The 21,491-nt window shown below is 41.7% G+C and overlaps 2 protein-coding genes across 2 annotated transcripts in view; both read left to right on the plus strand.

Annotated features, from left to right (window-relative positions):
• STAT1 (signal transducer and activator of transcription 1) overlaps nt 1-21,491 on the plus strand; it is a 51,363-nt gene continuing 29,872 nt past the window's right edge. The window contains exons 1-10 of the mRNA XM_017869364.1: nt 1-28; nt 366-517; nt 4,116-4,244; nt 5,003-5,147; nt 6,448-6,546; nt 11,588-11,677; nt 13,043-13,121; nt 14,523-14,614; nt 14,830-14,981; nt 17,615-17,773. Coding sequence (XP_017724853.1) covers nt 4,117-4,244; nt 5,003-5,147; nt 6,448-6,546; nt 11,588-11,677; nt 13,043-13,121; nt 14,523-14,614; nt 14,830-14,981; nt 17,615-17,773 — 944 coding nt within the window. The 5' untranslated portion in view covers nt 1-28; nt 366-517; nt 4,116. The remainder of the gene's footprint in view (nt 29-365; nt 518-4,115; nt 4,245-5,002; nt 5,148-6,447; nt 6,547-11,587; nt 11,678-13,042; nt 13,122-14,522; nt 14,615-14,829; nt 14,982-17,614; nt 17,774-21,491) is intronic.
• Nucleotides 19,222-20,479, plus strand: LOC108527867 (ras-related protein Rab-1A-like). The gene is made up of 3 exons (XM_017869365.1): nt 19,222-19,577; nt 19,797-19,860; nt 20,173-20,479. Exons 1-3 carry the CDS (start codon nt 19,377-19,379, stop codon nt 20,358-20,360), a joined length of 453 nt encoding a protein of 150 aa, XP_017724854.1. The 5' UTR covers nt 19,222-19,376; the 3' UTR covers nt 20,361-20,479.

Below are 21,491 nucleotides of genomic sequence, written 5' to 3' on the forward strand. Positions count from 1 at the left end.
CCTAGCCCTTCCGGATCCTGCGCGCAGAGTGAGTGGCTGTGAGGTTCCGGGTGCCGGGGGTGGGACGCGCCGGGACAGAGTCCTCGGGCCGTGCAGTTGGACGCCGGGCGAGGACGGGTCGTCTGTGCTGACCTGCGAATCCGTGACCCAGAGAACGTGTCCCGAGTATCGCAAGTGCGAGGAGTGCCCCTTGTTCTCGGAGATGGCACTGCTCAGCACGATTGCCCTTGCCAGTCGTGCTCTGGCAGTAAAGAGGACTTGTGAAATAGAATTTTCCTCTAGAAGGCACTGCACCTTCCCATTTACCCTCACTTTCTCCCGTTTCCACCCCCCTTACCATCAGTCACGTTTTCTTCTTTTCGCAGAAAGTTTAATTTGCTGTATGCCATCCTCGAGAGCTGTCTAGGTTAACATTCGCACTCTGCATGCAACCTCGACAGTCTTGGCACCTAACGTGCTGTGTGTAGCTGCTCCTTTGATTGAATCCCCAGGCCCTTGTTGGGGCACAAGGTGGCAGGTCAGTAAATGTTCATGGGATCACATGAATGAGTACATGGCTTCGGAATCTTAATTATGTTTCTATGTTTAAAGATGGAAGGACTTAATGTCTTCCTAGAGTTTAAAAGTGATGTTTAGTTTTTGCAGACCCCCTACCCCAAAATAATATAATTACTCTTAAAAAAAATTTCTGAAAAGTTCTGGGGTAGGTATGCAGAGGTGTCGTTGATTGTGCTTTGAATGTTGTTTGTATAGATAGGGAGTTGTTTTCATAGAACGGAAATAGGACTTGAGCCTCCAGCACAGTCCATTGTGCAACCATTGCTAAATGAGGATGCTGGACTCAAACTTGTGAGATCATAATATGGTTTGCTTTTTAGTTTCTAATTCCATCTGAAATATACACAATTTGAATTCAACAAACTGTTTTGAGCACATAGTATAGGCAGCGCACTGTCCAAGGTCCATAAGATGTTAAAAAGGAAAATAACCCCACTACTCCACCCCCACCACACCTCACCCACCTTCCCCTGCGGGGGCTCTGGAAGCATCACAGAGCTTTACAAGGAAAACTGGAACTGATGCTCTAATAGAGGTACAGAATTCAGTGAGACACGAGTCAAAGAAAGCTTAATTGTGAGTAAGTCTCAGACAACTTTATGAAAGAAGGGACTTTTGTACATAGCTTTGAATGCTGTGGGATTTAGAGATGCAAAAATTCGTGGAGAGGCTGTTCCAAGGGCGAGTAGCTGGAGCAAAGCAGAAGTGTTGGGCACCGTTGAAAAACAGTAAATGATTTGGTGACTGGGTTGCTTTGTTGATAGATGAAGATGGGGTGGGTTGGAAATCCGCCTAGGAATGGACAAATCATAGGATTTTTGCACAGGAGATTGATGTGGTCCAATCTGTGTGCAGCAGAGGCTGGATTGGGAAGGTAGAATGTTGGAGACAGGAAGGCAGCAGGTCTTGGGGTGGAGCGGAAAGAATCAACCCTAAATCTGGGATTTGAGCTAGGTGATTGGGAGATGGCCATGCCACTCTCTGAGTTGGTAACAGGTTTTGTGACTTGGTAACAGGTTCTGTGAGAGGATGAGACTGACTCCAAATTTGTGAACATGAGCTTATTTATTTATTTATTTATTTATTTTTTTAGAGACGGAGTCTCGCTCTGTCGCCCAGGCTGAAGTACAGTGGCGCGATCTCGGCTCACTGCACCCTTCGCCTCCTGGGTTCAAGCAGTTCCCCTGCCTCAGCCTCCTGAGTAGCTGGGACTACAGGTGCACGCCTAATTTTTTAGGCTAAAAAATTAGCCATGCCCGGCTAATTTTTTTTGTATTTTACTAGAGACAAGGTTTCACCATGGTGCCCAGGCTGGTCTTGAACTCCTGAGCTCAGGCAATCCGCCCACCTTGGCCTCCAAAGTGCTAGGATTACAGGCGTGAGCCACCTTGCCCGCCCAAACATGAGTTTATTAATTCACCTCTTCTGTGCCAGGTGCTACATATGTACTAGCTCATCCAGCCTTAACAACCAACTGTGGCAGGGTGTGGAAGCTCACGCCTGTAATCCCAGCACTTTGGGAGGCTGAGGTGGAAGAATTGCCTGAGGTCAGGTGTTTGAGACCAGCCTCAGAAACATAACAAGAGGCTGTCTCTGCAGAAAATTTAAAAATTAGCCAGGCATCTTGGCTCATGTTTATTGTATTAGTCTGTTCTCATGCTGCTATAAAGAACTGCCTGAGACTAGGTAATTTATAAAGAAAAGAGGTTTAATTGACTCACAGTTCTGCATGGCAGAAGGCATCTCTTCACAGGGCAGCAGGAGAGAGTGGATGCAAGCAGGGGAAATGCCAGACGCTTGTAAAACCATCAGATGTCATGAGGCTCACTCATTATCACGAGAACAGCATTGGGGAAACTGCCCCCATGATTCAGTTACCTCCACTGGTCCCTCCCTTAATATGTGGGAATTATATTACAATTCGAGGTGAGATTTGGATGGGGACGTAGAACCAAACCATATCACTTGCAGTCTGAGCTCACTAGGAGGCTGAGGTGGGAGGATTGCTCTAGTCCAGGGGTTGGAGGCTGCACTGAACTATAATCCTGCCACTGCGCTCCAGCCTGGATGACAGAGCAAGTTCCTGTCTACTACACACACACACACACACACACACACACACACACACACACACACACACACACACAGCCACCTTGTTGATAGGGGAGTAAGTTACCTGGGTTCACTTGGCTAATAAGAGATGTTGCAGCTCCCATTGGCTGACAGTCCAGCATATCTGCTTTAGGCACATCCTTATTAGTTACCAAGCAGGAAGGGAGAGAGCCACAGATTTTTCCGCTCAGGTAAAATAAAATTGAACTGAAAAAAATCAAATTGCTACAGCAGGAGTGCCAAGGGGCTGGGCTTGGGTCCATTTCTACTGGTATATATGATGATAACTAGCTTTATAGTCCAGACATTTCCTCATGCTCCTTTGGAAAGACATTTTTGGACTAGGCATGACTTCATGCCTTCGTGCATGTACTTGGCTACAAGTATGCATAGATACTGTTCCATGCCCTACTTGAAAATCCAGACCCCTTCCCCAGAGGTCTGGCAGGGCAAGATTCACTTGTGTCCACTCTGCATATCGCCAGCTGTGTGCTGATATAAATCCTAAGTTACATGGTCATGGAAGACTTTCCGTTTTCCTAATGGATTTTAGGACTTCCTTATATCAATTTTTTGTTGTGATTTTTAATCTTTAGGATAACTATATAAAAATGGACTTAACAGTTTTCCAAAGAGATAAGTGTTACTTTATCCTTTTAAATTACATTTAATGGTGTTGTTTTAATATTTACAAATCATTACTTCTTTATGCCAGATTTATTGTTTGTAGTAGGCAAAGAGGAAAATATATCTTTCTAAATGTGTATAACAAAAATACTGAATTTTACCATATGAATCATAAATATAGCAGTTTAGAAATATTTGAGTTAAATTACAAATGTACTGTGATTTGTAGGAGAGCATTTTGGGAGAGTCATGTGATTTGTCTTAAAGCAGGTCTAATTAAAATAATGTTTTTCATGTGTTTATTTGATAAAATCACAAATTCATTTTAAAGGCATATTTATTGAATACCTACTATGTGGTTGACATTGTTCTGGGGATACACCAGTGCACAAAATCCTCCACCAACATCCATCCCTTCAGGTGGGGAAACCAGACAGTAATCAAAATAAAAAATGTGGTAGGTCAGATGGTCGTGTAAGTACTATGAAGAAAAATAAACCAAGGAAGAGAAAGAGCATGTTTCCAGGGTGGGAGGTGGTTGCAGTTTAAATAAGGAGGCCAGAGAAGGCTGCCCTGGTATGTGGACAACAAGCAAAGACCTGAAGTTGTGTTTTGTGGAGGAGAAAACAAGTTGATCCCCAAAGTCAATTAAAAAGAGGCTTTAGACTATAAATGCCATTTAAATAAAATATTTCTGGGACAAACTATGTTTTGGATTAAGCAAGATATTTAAGAGTACAACCTGATGCCAAGAAGGCTTTCTTTGAAGCTATGGTTTCCATATACATGGAAAGAATGTATATTCTTTTTCTTTATAGGATGTCTCAGTGGTATGAACTTCAGCAGCTTGACTCAAAATTCCTGGAGCAGGTTCACCAGCTTTATGATGACAGTTTTCCCATGGAAATCAGACAATACCTGGCACAGTGGTTAGAAAAGCAAGACTGGTAAGGAAAATTCACTAGATAGAAGAAGAAGTTTACATCTTAAAAATACTTGTTGATTAAGTGACTTGGGGCCATGTTTACTGGAAGGTGAATTCCATCAATGGCCACTGGGATAATTTGTTGTAGATAAGTTTATTGATTTAAAAAAATGACATGTGTCTCAACAAAGTTAAGTATATTAGTCATTAAGCACTTTTATGTAGTTTTGTCAAATTTAATTTATGATAGATACTCCTAAATGCTTTGGACAAGTTAGATAATGCTGACACCAATTAGTTTCCAACTTAGGATCCAGACTATAGAAAGAAGTAACTTAAAAGAAATAAAGCCAAATTAATGGTTAAACATTGATTAGAAATATGAAGAAGGTAGTAAAATTGAGGGGATTTTTTTTAACTGGTAAGTATTCTACTTTAAAATGTATTATTTGCTAGTTGAAATATTTTAAACGTCCTGAAAGTATTTGGCATAGAAAGTGAGGGGTCCCCTGTTGACTTTTCCCCCTCCGGAGATAGTCACTGTGAATAGTGTCATGCACAATCTCTTAGAGCTCTAGAATTGTTCGTGCTGATTGCACATAAGAGAAATACCACATAAACTACTGCTAAAAGCAATATCAGTTTCAGAAGAAGAAAATAAACCTAAGAAAATACTTAAATTGTTTTTAATAATTTCAGTAAGGAAACCAACATTTGTTTTGTCTGTTTTACGTAGACATTTAGTTCTAGAATGAAATGTGTAAATGTTAAATCTCCTAGGGAGCACGCTGCCAATGATGTTTCATTTGCCACCATCCGTTTTCATGACCTCCTATCACAGCTGGATGATCAATATAGTCGCTTTTCTTTGGAGAATAACTTCTTGCTACAGCATAACATAAGGAAAAGCAAGCGTAATCTTCAGGTATGACCTGGATTTTGTATTTTAGTTGAAATGTTCTCATGTTGATGGAAGGCAGTTTTCTTCATTCAGCAAATACAATTGAGCACACACTTCATGGTATTTAGAGAAGTAACAGAGACTAAACAACTCCATTTATATTATTTATAGCATCAGTAAATATAGCATAAGTAAAATAAGATATCAATTCATTTTATAAACACAGAAGGAATTTTCAGGGTTAAATGTATCAACTCTTAGGTGTCAGTAATTCTGAGAAAAATGTGATGTTATAATCTTGTTTTACTAAAAACAGTCAATATTTAAACCAAAGAAAAGGGGCTGCATTTTAAGAGCAGTGATCTATGGTAGTATATTAAAGCTCCAGGGAACGTTAGTAGTTAGGTTCAGGTCCTTGCTATGCAAATGAGGAATAAGTCCAGAAAGGTTTGACTTTCACTTGAGGAAGGGGTGACTTCAGGAACTAGACTCCACCTTGCCTTGCTTCTGGTGGAGTTAGCCTCTCCTGGAAGAAAAGGTCAAAGAAAGATCCAGACATGAGAGAACATGCTACAGAGTTTTAGGAGTTCTTCAAATGTACTCCGAGCATGCCCTTGGCCTGGCTATCATATTTATGTCCTGTAATAACAGAACTTTTCTGTTTTAATGGAGGTGAAAGCTATCATTTTCTTCTTTCATACAATACAACTGAACTTTTCAACTTAGGTAATTGGAAGTTTTTTTTTTTTTCCTTTGTGAATGTATTTATAATTTTATATACCAGTGAGTGGGGAAATCAAATTAACTTTACAGAAATTTGCTCTCATACAGACCTTGCATGAATGCACCTGTATAAAGAGCCATTATTGCCAGTGTTTTGCAAACTAGCTTTGACAATGGCAACAGAAAAACCTAAATTAATATCTTTGATCTGGTTCAAAGCTTAGACCAACAGATGCATTCATTGAGGAATGCCATGTATAGTTTTTATATCATTTGCATTGTCTTGGGATCCTAACAGAAGATAATTGGCCTCAAGAAATATGGAAAGATATTAAAGTAAAAATATTATATGAACCATATGTGAAAATACTTGTTTACTCCAAAAGTACTTTAGGTACCTGCACTTAGAAAGTTAAAGCAATTTTTGTCATAATTTGTGAAAGAAATATTTTGATTTTAACAAACATAGCTTATATAGAATTTAATAGATGAGAGATGAGGTTTCTCAGAGAATGTAAACAAATTCATATCCACTTACAATACACAATAATGTAAACATTCTGCATTTTAATTTATTTTTGTTCTAACCCCTCAAATTTAGGATAATTTTCAGGAAGACCCAATCCAGATGTCTATGATCATTTACAACTGTCTGAAGGAAGAAAGGAAAATTCTGGAAAATGCCCAGAGATTTAATCAGGTACTTTTTTCTCATTGAACACAAAAATTGTAATAAATTAAAAATGTATTCATTCATCAATATACTATTGGGGCCCATGTCAAAGCAATGGTGAATGTCTCTAATTTTATAGCCCCAAGAAGTGGGAGAATTAGATTTAGAGATTTTATAGAACCAGGCTTTAGGAAAGATCCTAATCTAATGGAATTAAGTTCTAACGAGGAGAGAGACAACATATAAACAAGATACTTTCGGGTAGCATAAAGTGCTGAGAAGATAACATGCTGAGTTCATGGTGTGGCTGGGAGTAGGGTTGTTCCTTTAGACCAGAGTCAGGAAAGGCCTCTGAGTTGCTGGCGCAGGAATGGAAGCAGACAAACAGTGAGTTCTTGCAGCTGTCCAAGGGAGAGGCAGTGGAAGTTTGCACTCAGTAGAATCAGTGGAGGTAGGAAGAGGTGGACAGATTCAGGTTATGCTTTGGATGTGGTGCCAGTATAGAAGGATCCTTATATTGAAGGATTAGATGCAGGAGTGAGCAGAAAGTCAAGGATGGCTCTACAGCAGCTACTAGAACCCTTTGAAAACTGATAATGCTGTTCACAGAGCTGGGAAGGCAAGGAGCAGGCAGGGGCAGGAGTTTTGTAGGACACAGTAGGTTTATGGAGAGAAGAGGCTGATGGGAAAATCAAGGGCTTTGTTTTGAGCAAGATCAAGATACCTATTAAATATTCAAGACATCAAACAGTCAATGAGTCAGAGTTGTACTAGTATCAAGATTTTTGATCATTGTTTTATTAATCCTAATACAAACCTTCCTAGCTGTCAGGGTTCAGCAGAGTTTTGAAGTTGCTATGGCATTTAGTATTCCTTTCTTGAGCAGTGGGGTGGTGACAACAAGCCAACAATCCAATGTTATGGATTGTTCTGGAGGAGCCCATTCCTATATGGATGCCAGGGGACACAGTATGCGTCCCGTGTGCATTTCACCAACAAATAACTACCAAAGTGAACTGTGCGACAGTGGAGAGGGAGACAGTTTAAGTGTGGTGGAAGATGCCATTCTCCACGCACTGCCTGAGCATTTGTCCCAGTCTGTAGACATGCTGAGATGGGAAATTATTGTTCCCATTATTTTTTGTTTTAGTGTAAGAGCTTTTAGAAAATAGATTTAAGAGAATATTGTGCTATCCACACTCTAGTAGACTATAAATGTTTCGTGTGCTGTCTTACAGCACACTAAGTTTTTTTCTTTCTTGATTTATTTGTGGTGAATAAACTAATTGCGTGTCTGGACAAAAATTTAGGTCCATAGGGTTTGAAGGGATAGGGAGAATATCTTTCAGGTGGGAGGGAAAGACATGAGGTGGATTCTAAGCTTCCCTTTGCTGTTCCATCTTTGTGTTCTTAAGGACTAATGGTTACCGTATGCTGAGTGCTTATCATGTTGCAGGCCCTGTGCTAAGCACTTTATAAACATTATTTCGTTTGAGTAAATACTTTCAAAACTGTCACTGAAGGTAGGTATTCTTATCCCCATTTTAAAGATGAGAAAACTAAGGTTTAGAGGTCAGGTACTTTGCTCAGGGCCACAGAGTTAATGAGAAGTAGGTTTGGAATTTAAACCCAGTATTGTCCAACTCTAAAACTAGCTCACTGGAGAAGTCGCTCTTCAGTTTTCTAATCTGTGGGATGGGATGTGAGGGCTTTCTGGCTGGAACTTCTCACACCCATGAAGTGCCTATTCCCTTACTTGGACTACTGCTCATTCCATTGAAAAGGACCCCCTTCCTGAGCAGAAGACTTTGTTTGATCTCAGGCCTGTGAGTAACCAAGTTCCCATCCAGATAAGGTCTCTAGAGGTACAGTAGTGAAATGAGAAAGTAAGAGTCAATGACAGCTGAAGTCCCTTCCAACTTCAATGTTTGACATTCCTGTGGTTTCAGTACTCCTGGTTTCTTAGAAAGTTAAAAAGTTAAGGACTCACTATGAAAGTGGTTTCAGTACTAAAGTGTACAGGAGCAGCCAAGCATCTGCTTAGCAGAAGATGGGAGCAGGGTGGAGGGAAGCAGGGAGGGATGAGAGGAAGGAGTAAGAGAATACCAAGGGTTTGAGTGACTTGGAGGGACTACTGCCCAAGTTGGAAGCAGGAAGTTTCTTAGGCCCTGCCACAGTCACCAGGTTTTTCCACCAAGCATCTCCCAGCAAGTCAGTAGAAAGGAGATGTAGAAGCTGGGAATATAGCGGCTCTCTTATAGTCGTTGTTTATATCCCTGTTCTCTAAACCGAGCCTTGATCATTTGGGAGGAGGCCTGGGAAGTCAGAATTCTCCAGTGGCCTAGTCCCTCTCCCTAGGTGTAGTATCCCAGCTGTTACAAAGCCCACAGGACACGGTGCCCACGTCCTGCTGGCTTAGAAGTTGTATTAGTCTGCTCTTGCATGGCTATAAAGAAATACCTGAGACTGGGTAATTTATAAGAGAAGAGATTTAATTGACTTACAGTTCTGCAGGCTGTACAGGAAGCATGGTGCTGGCATCTGCTCAGTTTCTGGGGAGGCCTCAGGAAACTTACAGTCATAGCAGAAGGTGAAGGGGAAGCACACGCATCACATGGCCAGAGCAGGAGGAAGCCGGGGAGAGGTGCTCTACACTTAACCAGATCTCATGAAAACTCATGATCACGAGGATAGTATCAAGAGGATGGTGCTAAACTATTCATGAGAAACCGTCCCCATGATCCAGTCCCCACCAGGCCCCACCTCCAACACTGGGGATTACAATTCATGAGATTTGGGCGGGGACACGGATCCAAACCATATCAGAATTAGACAACAGCAGAGATTTCCCTGCACAGGCAGAAAGCTGTATGGAACTTCTTAAAGTGACAACTCATCCCGACCGCCCAGAGAAACTCCTTTTGTCACTTAGTGATACGTGGCACCTTGGACTTACAGAGGATACCAATAACGTTCATGTATTTCTAATACGCGCTTTAGAGCTGATGCAATTCACATGCTTTGAACTTCTACTATTGGAGAATATATAACATGAAGGAAAACTTCCTCTGAAGAGAGAATAACTTTGATGATGTATGCCTGACAAAGATAAAACAAAAAATTGTGGACCAATTTTACTTACGAGTATCAATATAAAAGTCCCCAATAAGATATTAGGGATCAGAAGTAAATACTACATTAAGAAAAGACATGACCAAATATGATTTATTATAGGTCACAAGGGTAGACCATGACTGGGCAACCTATTAATGCAATTCACTGAATTAATAGCTACAAGGAGAAAAAAGCATTTACTTCCTTCCACAGAAGCTGAGAAGACCTGACAGAATTCAATGCTCATTTCTGATGAAAACATTGAATACGATAGGAATTAATGGATACCTCTTTAACATACAAAAATATGTATCTCTCCATTCTAGAGACAGTAACTTACTTAACTAGGAAAACTCCAGTAAGTCAGAAACAGCAAGGATGCTGTGTTTCCACTGCTATTTAGCATCGTATTGGTGGTATTGGCCAATGCAATTAGACAAGAGAAAACCACTAGAAGCATAAGAATTAAAAATAGCATCATAAAGATATTAGCTCTCCCTGAGTTTGCTTGTAATTTTAATGTGATTCTAATAAAAATACCAACAAGTTGTTTTCTGGAGCTATACAAATTGGTTCTGAAATTTATAAAAAATAAACATGCAAGAATAGCAAGGCAACTTCTGAACAAGTAGAGCAATGAAATGGGACTGGCCCTACTAGATAGACTATAAATCCTCTATAGTCCAATATCCTTCAAGGGTTCAGACTTATGAATAAACAGGCCAATGGGAAAGAAGAGAAAAATCTAGAAGGAAACCCATGTGCATATGGAAATTTATGTGATACAGTTGGCAGCTCAGAGCACTGGGGAAAATAATGGACTTTTCAGTCAATGTTGTTAAGACAAATGGAAAGCTAATTGGAAAAAAAGTGAAAGCAAAAAGTGGGCCCATACTTCACACTGATCATGAGAACAGACAAATGTATCAGCGATCTAAAAGTTAAAAAGTAAAAGAAGGAAACCTTGCGAGTGCTAGGGAAAAAAAAATGAATGAATGCTGTAATGTCAATAGGGAAAGGCTTTCTAGTATAAGGAAAATTCCAGGCATAAAGAAGAAAAGATTGATACAGTCGAATATGTAAAAACACCCCCATAGAATCTGTGCTGTATAGGGCACTGTGTAAGAAAGGTTGACAAACGCAGTTTTTGCTGTGTGGGAGATTTAACTCTAAAGAAAATAACATCTTTCTAGAATTTAATCTCTAGGAGAACAGGGACCACTAGTTACCACTCTAACACCTGAGCCTAGAACATTGCCTAACATTTACTTAGTACCTAGTAAGTATGTGCAGGGTACATCTGGTGTATGAAGCAAGTAGACCCTGTCACTTCTGAGTGTTCTGATTATCAAAAGTAAGACTGAATACTCCTGGGCAAGTCTGGGTTTATATTCATTATTGACTTTACAGTAGCAGATTTTCATTGATGGCCTTAATGGAATGCTTTCATATTTCAGTATACCTCTGGATCACCCAGGATTGTCTTAAAATAGGCTTTTCTGATTCCATAATTATACTAGCCCTTGAGATTTTCCAACACCTAGGTTTTCCATCCTAGGTGGTGAGATGCTGCTGGTCTGAGGACCACACTTTGAATCAGAAAACTTTACGATAAATAAGGACAGGGTTAATAAGAATAATCTTGTGTACAGTATTTGAGAAACCTTGAACTAAATTCCAGTGTGGTACCATGTGACTGTATGAATTAATGGAAACTCCCAGAAATACTGTTTATTTTAGACATGAATTGAACCTAGTTTTTTTGTAGCCTTGTTAACAGTTTGCCAGCATTTTCCAGGGCCTTGGGAAAAATTTCATACTGACACATAAACGGGAAGCATGTAGTACATGTCAGAAGGTCTGGAAGGCAGGTGGGGACTTGACTTTGGAGTGTAACCAGCAAGTACACACCCTGAAGAAAATGATGGCTGTAATCACGCCCTTCCCATTACAGGCCCAGTCGGGGAATATTCAGAGCACAGTGATGTTAGACAAACAGAAAGAGCTTGACAGTAAAGTCAGAAATGTGAAGGACAAGGTTATGGTGAGTATTGAGTAAACACATACATTCATTCTGAAACTTTCTGTGGGGAAAAAAGGTTTCAATCGCTTGGGGTATAAACCTAGTAACTGAGTTCAGTCTTTTAAGTAGTTGGGAAGAAAAATTTTGCAGAAGTCTCAAGCTATAAGTAAACAAATTGGTAAAATCAATGACCAGATAGACTTTTTGAATGGCCTCTTAAAACTGCTAAACATTGAGTTTATCTTTTTCTTCCCTGAAAGATCATGCAGTAAATGTTGACTTTTCCCAGTACCCAGTAAATGAGATGTTGCTGCTCTAAATGGGCCTTTATGTCCACATCTCTCAAATCACAGTGCCCCAGGATAAACATGGCCCATCTTTCCCAATCATCTGTTCTATCCTAAGACTTGGAAGAGGAGCAAAAATACATTTTATTGAAAGAAATTTGGATACATTTCTGATTAAGACATCCACAGTGATTTTAGGATAAAACTTCCAAGTCAATTTATGGAAGAAGAGGGCTGCTCTGGCGCCCTCGATGGCCCGCATTTACTCCTATCCACTGTTAGGGCTGGTGCGGGGAGAGGTTGAGGAGTTCTTTTTCACACAAGCCTGTGTTTGTGGAAAAGGCCTTCCAGCTTAGGGGTTTGGTCCTCTGTGGATCTCTGGGTAACACCCATATGGCCTTAACTATATACTTCAGACAGCATCTTTCAAAACTCTACATTCTTTGGAGCAACTTTATCCTGTGGTCTCCTAGGGAAGCATTTCATTAAAGTAGAAACCGAGTGAGCCCAGTCCAGAAATAGCCATGGAAACCCAGAGAAGAATATGTGGAAATGTGACCAAATCCCAAACAAATGAGGCTCATTTGTAGAATGCACATACAATTTATTGTCCAGGTGGAGATGCATTTGAGCTGCCAAGAGGGCACTGTTTGTAATTATAGCAAGTATGAAACCAGGTCTATCCCAGTAAAGCAGAGATGTATGGTCACTTTACTTATTTGGAAGGAATGAGGAAATTTTCTATGAGCTTTTCCCCCACTGCTGTGGGCTTCACAATGGAGTTTTTAAATCATATCTCAGAGGTAGTCTCAAAATGATGAGGAAGAATCAAAATTTAGGTGCTGGAACCAGGTTAAGGACATACAAATCAGTTTGAGAATTATTGTATGTTTGCTTTTTTAAAAGTGTTATTACATACTTATTAATGAAATAGAAATTATTTCATGTGTATGTTTAGAACTCTCCAAATCAGATCTCTTTTTGAGGGAGCTGGAATTGTTTTCACGTTTCTCTGGGTTTCATAGAAGCAATACTCTGTTGCCTAAAGTATTTGGAAGTTGCTGATCAGTAGAAAACATGTTTACATCTTTATTTGTAGTGTATAGAGCATGAAATCAAGAGCCTGGAAGATTTACAAGATGAATATGACTTCAAATGCAAAACCTTGCAGAACAGAGGTAAGGGTTCACAACTGAAGTGGTGCCCATTGGCTGTGATTTTTTTCTGTTCACACTACGTAACGAAGATGATTACTACTTTCTATTTGCCGAGTATTTTATGACTCTGAATTCTTCCTTGATAACCCAGGCCAGGGTTTCTTAACATCCAATACCGTTGACATTCTGGGCTAGATAATTTGTTGTGGGGGCTGTCCTGGCATTGTAGAATGTTTAGCAGCATCCCTGACTTATACCCACCAGGTGCCAGTAGCACTACCCAGGAGCCCTCACTAGTGACAATCAAAACTGTCTCCAGAGATTGCCAAAAGTCCCCTAGGGGTCAGTGACCCCTACTTGATAACCACTGGTTATGTGTTACTCACCTTATTTATTGCGCCTAGCCCACTGACTGACACAGAGTGATAGATATGTGGAGTTCCCCTGCCCTAATATCTCAAGTTTCTTCAAACATGGCAGGTCCACATGTGTACACTGCAGATGAGCTCAGTATTTTTCTCATGTTTTAAAGCAGTTTTACTCTATTTTGTTACTGTTGATGTTTTTAATGAGAGTAGCAACAGAAAAGAACTCAAGAATGTGCATTTTGTGGAACATGTAAGGCACTGCCGTTGCTGTATTCATCATCTGGGGTATAGCATGGTTCACAGGCAGAGATTATCAGTATGATTTAGGTAAAAAGTATGAGAGGTAGCAACTTCAGCTACCACTTCCTAATCATTTACTGCTCTTTGAAAGCTACAGATAACGCTTTGTATACATTTTTTTTTTTTTTTTTTTTTTTTTTGAGACGGAGTCTTGCTCTGTCGCCCAGACTGGAGTGCAGTGGCCAGATCTCAGCTCACTGCAAGCTCCGCCTCCCGGGTTTACGCCATTCTCCTGCCTCAGCCTCCCGAGTAGCTGGGACTACAGGCGCCCGCCACCTCGCCCGGCTAGTTTTGTATTTTAGTAGAGATGGGGTTTCACCGTGTTAGCCAGGATGGTCTCGATCTCCTGACCTCGTGATCCGCCCGTCTCGGCCTCCCAAAGTGCTGGGATTACAGGCTTGAGCCACCGCGCCCGGCCCCTTGAGCCACCGCGCCCGGACCTACATTTTTTACCTGAAGTTTTGAATTCTGTTATTTACATTTATTTAGGTAATTACCTGACAGTGTCTTCAGTGGCAGATACTACTATGTCCGATTTACATGGGTCACTGAAAACAAGTATTTTGTTTCAGTTTGCCTAGTTGTTATACTTAGGACTTTTTTTATGTTTAATAAAGACTGAAGAAAGCCAAACTTTGACCTGTCACTGGGCAGCATTTGTGTCATCTTTATCCTATATATATATGAATCTTGGCTTTTGTTGGTTTTGTCTTCTTTATATAAATATATTTACTGGCTGTCTCTCAATTTATAGAACACGAGACCAATGGTGTGGCAAAGAGTGATCAGAAACAAGAACAGCTGTTACTCAAGAAGATGTATTTAATGCTTGACAATAAAAGAAAGGTAGTTATTTACTTTCCAGAGTAGCATGCCGCTTTTGTTATAGACTGTAAATAATGGAATCAAAATTTAGAAGAGAAGAAAAATTATTTTTATAACCACCTGGCTTAGAGCCCCAGTTGAGAATGAAATGATACTTGCTTTTCTTTTAAAAAATGTTTTAAAATTCAGTGATTAAAAATGAATTTATTTTACTTTGTTTCTTCCACTGCCTTTAGGAAGTAGTTCACAAAATAATCGAGTTGTTGAATGTCACTGAACTTACCCAGAATGCCCTGATTAATGATGAACTAGTGGAGTGGAAGCGGAGACAGCAGAGCGCCTGTATTGGGGGGCCGCCCAATGCTTGCCTGGATCAGCTGCAGAACTGGTAAGATTCTCCAAAGCGGAAAACTGGCAGCTGACTGGCTAACCACATAAACTCATAAATGCACCTTTGAGCTGTGTTAGTTGAATGGACCCTGTTAAAACGTTGGTATAGAGTTTGACATAGTCCAGCTTCTGCTTACCCTGGAAACACTCACTTGGAAAGCACAGTGTTATTCACGACTCTTGCCACGTTCAGCCATGTCTGCTTGGTTTGGATCACTCCTGTACCACGGGATGTGTCGTTTGACTGTACAAAACATCAGTGACATGGTCATTATAGAACACATTTAACAACTTGACTCCTAATGTTTCATTTAAAACAAGATAGCTTGAGGCATTTTTCTAGGCTTACAGAATAGTTTGTTAGGAACCATTCATTCAGTCATCTATCCAGTAATACTTATTAAATGCCTACTGTGTGCCAGGCACTGTAGGACCTGGGCACACAAGGATGAATGATTCTTGGCCCTTGCCAATAAGGAGTTCTCAGTGTGGAAGGGGGATGTAGACATGGTAATAATTCTGTGCAGTAAAAGTTTCCAGGTGCTCTAGCAAAAGGCCATCAGAGTTCTGTGGAGGACAAAGGAAAGCATCTCCAGGGAAGGTTTCATAGAGGAAGTGGCCTTGTGCTGACTCAAAAGTGACTAGGGTTACTCCATGTAGATCAAGGGGAAGTGCTTTCCAGCACAGAGCACAGGATGTACAAAGGCACACACGTGGGAGCCTGAAGGGACTGTATTGGGTGGCGGGAGAGTGGGGTGTCAGGGGAGACAGGAAGGAAAGTGGACCTGGTGGGAGATGCTGGAGCCTGATGGTGCAGGTTCTCAGCACCATGCTAGGAATGCAGGCCGTATGCAGCTGTCCTGCTGAGCCAAGGCAGGCTTTTTTCTTAAGCAGGAGATGTATTTCTCTGATCTTTGATTTAGAAAGGGTGCTCTGGCCACATCCTGGAGGATAGGTTAGAGACAGACCAGTTGGAATACTGTTAGCATATTAGTGTGGTCCAGGTGAGGGGCAACAGGAGCTGAACTTAGGATCACAGAGTGAACATGAGGGAAGGTGGCCTGGGACAATTGCTAAGGGTCCAAGGACCAGAGATCTCACGAGGTTATTTTCTATATTGCCAGTTTTTTAAAAATCACAATTAATATTCAGCCATTTATTTTTATTCTGTGAATTGCCTGTAGGTACCCCAGATTTCTTGTGGGTTAGAGCAGAGCTTCTGAGCCCAGTGTGCCCCATGTGCCTTGAGGGATACTGACACCCCTAAGCCCTTCAGGTGGCCAGGGAGGCCTTGGGGTGTCTAGAGCCCCCTAGTGGTCCTCTTAGACCACAGGAGCCTCTTGTAGGGACACACATGCCATCTAGTTTTCCCACTGTGCTGTCTAAGGATTGTCATTTTCTCGGTGTGCAAGCAGAGTTGGGGACACTGGTTTAGCATCACCTCTGGAACTCAGCCAGCCATTACCCTGCCTGCTCCTTTCCTGATGAAGGGCTGCTGTCCCAGGGCTTTGAACTGGAATCGAGTAAAATCAGAAAGTGAAGTACTTTTCCCAGGGAGAAGACACTTTTAAAAGGTTTTCTTCTGTCATTGCTGCAAGCGAATAAAACTGCGTTTCCCCAGCCTGTGTTACTGTTAGCAGTGACTGTAAGGAAGGAAGACGAAGAGCAATCACTAGGTTTACTCACTGGCTTTCTATTTTTGGGGTCTAGACTGAGGATATTGCCTTCTCCTTTCAGTTGAGTAAAGCCAGAATCATCTTTCCTTCCTCTCTTCCTGTCCCCGGCCTTGCCTCCCCTCTCTGTGTCTCTTCCTGCCCCTCTGGTCCACATCTCTGACTGGTCCTGCCGAGACACTGCTTGCTGATGCCACTCTCTTCACAGAACCTGCAGTGGCTCCTCGTTGCCTCTTGCATCACCTGGAAGCATCTGCTTTGCTGTTTTCCCTGCCTCTGGCCTCCTCTTTGCCCTGCGCCAGTCACAGATCACCTAGAAGCCCTGCCCCGACCCATCTCTCCTTACATAGGCCTCAGTGGTGTGCAGAAGTTTTTGATCTAGGCTGTACTCAGTGCATGTTAGTTTTACTCCTCAAATAACAAAGCTTCTGCTGCTGCCACAAGCCTTGTTCCCTTTGTTTTTCCCTAGAGCGCAGAGCGTGGTATCCTAGGTGGCATTTTGTGTTGCATATAACCACTTGTTGATTTCCATGTGATATGGTTTGGCTGTGTCCCCACCCAAATCTTACCTTGAATTGTAATAATCCCTATGTGTCAAGGGCAGGACCAGGTGGAGATAATGGAATCATGGGGGTGGTTCCCCCAATACTGTTCTCATGGTAGTAAGTCTCATAAGATCTGATGGTTTTATAAGTGGGAGTTTCCCTCCACAAGCTCTCTTGCCTGCCACCATTTAAGATGTGACTTTGCTCCTCATTTGCCTTCTGCCATGATTGTGGGGCCTCCCCAGCCATGTGGAACTATGTGTCAATTGAACCTCTTTCCTTTATAAATTCCCCAGTCTCGGGTATGTCTTTATTAGCAGCATGAGAGTGGACTAATATACCATGATTCCCTTTAATTCAGGCTGCTTCTGGACCGTTTCTCATAGAGACATCTGTGTCTTGTGTCTTCCCAGGTTCACCATAGTTGCAGAGAGTCTGCAGCAAGTTCGGCAGCAGCTTAAAAAGCTGGAGGAATTGGAACAGAAATACACGTACGAACATGACCCTATCACAAAAAACAAACAAGTGTTATGGGACCGTACCTTCAGTCTTTTCCAGCAGCTCATTCAGAGGTAACTCAAGGAACATTTATTTGTACCTTCTGTAATCAGTCTATACAGAGGAACATTTGACCGTAATTCAGATGATTTACAAGGGTTTAATAGGATATATACACACATGTATGTATCATATGTACATATATGTATATAACATATATGTAATATATGTATATATATGATGTGTGTATATGTATATATAATATACATGTGTATATGTGTGAGTGTATGTGTGTGTGCGTGTGTGTATATACACACACATATTTTGAGATGGATTCTTGCTCTGTCACCCAAGCTGGAGTGCAGTGGCATGATCTCAGCTCACTGCAACCTCCACCTCCTGGGTTCAAGCAATCCTCCTGCCTCAGCCTCCCAAGTGCCTGGGACTATAGGCACATGCCACCCCACCCGGCTAATTTTTTTAGTAGAGACGGGGTTTCGCCATGTTGGCCAGGCTGGTCTCCAACTCCTGACCTCAGGTGATCCGCCAGCCTCGGCCTCCCAAAGTGCTGGGATTACAGGCGTGAGCCACTGTGCCTGGCCTAAAATTTTTTAATGACAATGACTCTTCCTGAATTATCTGGTTATGTCAATGGTTCTTCACTCTTGTGACCACCTAGGCTGGAAGCTGTAGTAACCTTCCACTCCTGCTTCCCCTTTGGCCGAGTCTCCGCCATGACGCTAGCATGCCTCACCTCCTCCCCACCCCTCCTCATGTCTCAGGCTCTCAAGTCCTCCTTTCTGGACTCTTCCTCAGCCTCCCCACCAGTCCTCCTTCCCAGTCGTTCCTCCCTCCCTGTGACCAATGCTGTCCCAGAGCAGACTTCTATTCTGGTTCCTCATCACCAGCTGATCCAAGTGAAGCCCCTCAACTGGGCATTCACGGCCCCCCTTCTGCAGCCTGGACCCAGCTGACCACTCCACGCTTCACGTCCACACACACCCCTTTCTAGGCAAACTTGACCTCTTGCTGATTCCTATAGGGGCCATGCCGCACGCTTGCTTCTCTGTGGCTCTCCTGAGGATACTTCCTCTTCCTCAGAACCTTCTTTTCTTGTACCTGCTTTCAAAATTGTATCATCCCGAAAGCTTCACCTTGTGTCTCATCATTTAATCTTCCCAGATTTCCCAAACACGTGTTGTCTCCCTTCCTGGCCTCCAGTCACCCTTTGTTCCTCTCCTTCTCTGCCTTTTGTTATATAGTTGTTATGCATTTCTTTATATTTGTTGAATATCAAGGTTCTGGAAGGCAGAGACATGCCTCTGTTACCCTTTTCCCCCAGCAGGACCTAGCGCAGTGCCTTGTGAACAGTAGGTGCTCTAGACACACTTAGTAGATAGATAAATGTCACTGAGTGGAAAAAAAGGGTTCATATTGCAAGTTTTTTTTTCTTTAATGCAAACTTGACATGATAAAAATATACTTGATTTTGGGTGGAAGCAATAGCTGAGTGGCAGCGGCTGCTGATTGTGTTCTAGGGGAGAGAGTAGGGGAAGACGTTTGCTTTCCCGGAACAGCCTATCTCATTCCTTTCCTTCAGTTACCCATAGCGCAGAGAGTCAGAGCGGCAGTTGTAGCAGCAAGGGTGGCTGTGGCAGTGGTGGCAGCTACAGTGACATGTCCAGCATGAATCCCAAATATGATTATTTATTCAAATTACTTCTGATTGGCGACTCTGGGGCTGGAAGGTCTTGCCTCCTTCGTAGGTTTGCAGATGATACATATACGGAAAGCTACATCAGCACAGTTGGTGTGGATTTCAAAATAAGAACTATAGAGTTAGATGGGAAAACAATCAAGCTTCAAATATGGAACACAGCAGAACAGGAAAGATTTCGAAAAGTCATCTCCAGTTATTACAGAGGAGCCAGGGGCATCCTGGTTGTGTATGATGTGACAGATCAAGAGTCCTTGAATAACATTAAACAGTGACTGCAGAAAATAGATCATTATCCCAGTGAAAACATCAACAGATTGTTGGTAGGGAACAAGTGTGATCTGACCACAAAGAAAGTAGTAGACTACACAACAGCAAAGGAATTTGCTGATTCCCTTGGAATTCTGTTTTTGGAAACAAGTGCTAAGAATGCAACAAGGCCGGGCGCGGTGGCTCATGCCTGTAATCCCAGCACTTTGGGAGGCTGAGGTGGGTGGATCACCTGAAGTCAGGAGTTCGAGAGCAGCCTGGCCAACATGATGAAACCCCGTCTCTTCTAAAAATACAAAAATTAGCTGAGCATAGTGGCAGACACCTGTAATCCCAGCTACTCAGGAGGCTGAGGCAGGAGAATCGCTTGAACCTAGGTGGTGGAGGTTGCAGTGAGCCGAGATTGCGCCATTGCACTCCAACCTGGGAGACAGAGCAAGAATCTGTCTCAAAAAAAGAAAAAAAAAGAAAATGCAATGAATGTAGAACAATCTTCCATGATGATGGCAGCTGAGATTAAAAAGCTAATGGGTCCTGGAATAACAGCTAGTCGTGCTGAGAAGCCCAGTGTTAAAATTCAGAGCACTCTGGTCAAGCATCAGGTGGAGGTTCCTGCTAAAATTTGCCTCCGTCCTTTTCTCACAGTAATGAATTTGCAATCTGAACCCAAGTGAAAAACCATTGTCTGAATTATACTGTATGTAGCTGTACTACAACAGATTCTTACCATCTCCACAGAGGTCAGAGATTGTAAATGGTCATTACTGACTTTCTTTTTATTCTCTTGACTCAAAACAGCTAACTTCATTTTCAGAACTGTTTTTAAACCTTTGTGTGCTGGTTTATAAAATAATGTATTTTCCTGATAGCAGACTGTTTTCTCGTGGTTGGTTAGACTGTATTTTGTTTTGATGTTTATATTGGCGTGTTTAGATGTCAGGTCTAGTCTTCTGAAGACGAAGTTCAGCTGTTTTGTATCAAACAGCACAAGCAGTGTCTGTCACTTTCCATGCGTAAAGTTTAGTGAGATGTTATGTGTAAGATCTGATTTGCTGGTTCTTCCTTGTACAGTTATAAATGGAAAGATTATACTGTCTGATTAATAGCTTCTTGATACTCTGCATATAATTTGTGGCTGCAGAATATTGTAATTTGTTGCATACTGTGTAACAAAACAACTGAAGATATGTTTAATAAATATTGTACTTATTGGAAGTAATATTTTTAAAAAATGTACTCCTGACTAACATGGTGAAACCCCATCTCTACTAAAAATACAAAAAAAAAAATTAGCTGGGCATGGTGACAGGCACCTGTAGCCCCAGTTACTCAGGAGGCTGAGGCAGGAGAATGGTGTGAACCAGGGAGGCGGAGCTTGCAGTGATCACACCACTGAGCTCCAGCCTGGGCAACACAGTGAGACTCCATCTAAAAAAAAAAATATTTGCTTGGTTCCCTATGGCTAATATTCAAACAAGAAGTCCTATGTGTTGAGTTTTTTTAAATTTAAAAACATTACTTGTACTTTGAGTGCACATTTTATTCTTAATTCTGACATGTAAATGAACATAATTAAATATGGGGTTTTTATTTTTTATTTTTATTTTTTGAGGCAGGGCCTCACTCTGTCATCCAGGCTGGAGTGCAGTGGTGTGATCATGGCTCACTTCAGCCTCCACCTCCTGGATTCAAGTGACCTTCCCACTTCAGCCCTCTAGTAGTTGGGGCTAATTAGCCATGCCTGGCTAATTTATTTATTTATTTATTTTTTCAGACGGAGTCTGGCTCTGTCGCCCGGGCTGGAG

This window comes from Rhinopithecus bieti, unplaced genomic scaffold (assembly GCF_001698545.2).
Source record: "Rhinopithecus bieti isolate Rb0 unplaced genomic scaffold, ASM169854v2 scaffold_5051, whole genome shotgun sequence".
Taxonomy (NCBI): Eukaryota; Metazoa; Chordata; class Mammalia; order Primates; family Cercopithecidae; genus Rhinopithecus; species Rhinopithecus bieti.

Coding starts and splice junctions, on each gene's coding strand:
- LOC108527867 (XM_017869365.1), top strand. CDS start 19,377: ATGTCCAGCATGAATCCCAAATATGATTATTTATTCAAATTACTTCTG. Junction 19,578..19,796: donor AGCTTCAAATATGGAACACA/GCAGAACAGGAA, acceptor ACAACAGCAAAG/GAATTTGCTGATTCCCTTGG. Junction 19,861..20,172: donor TAAGAATGCAACAAGGCCGG/GCGCGGTGGCTC, acceptor CAATGAATGTAG/AACAATCTTCCATGATGATG.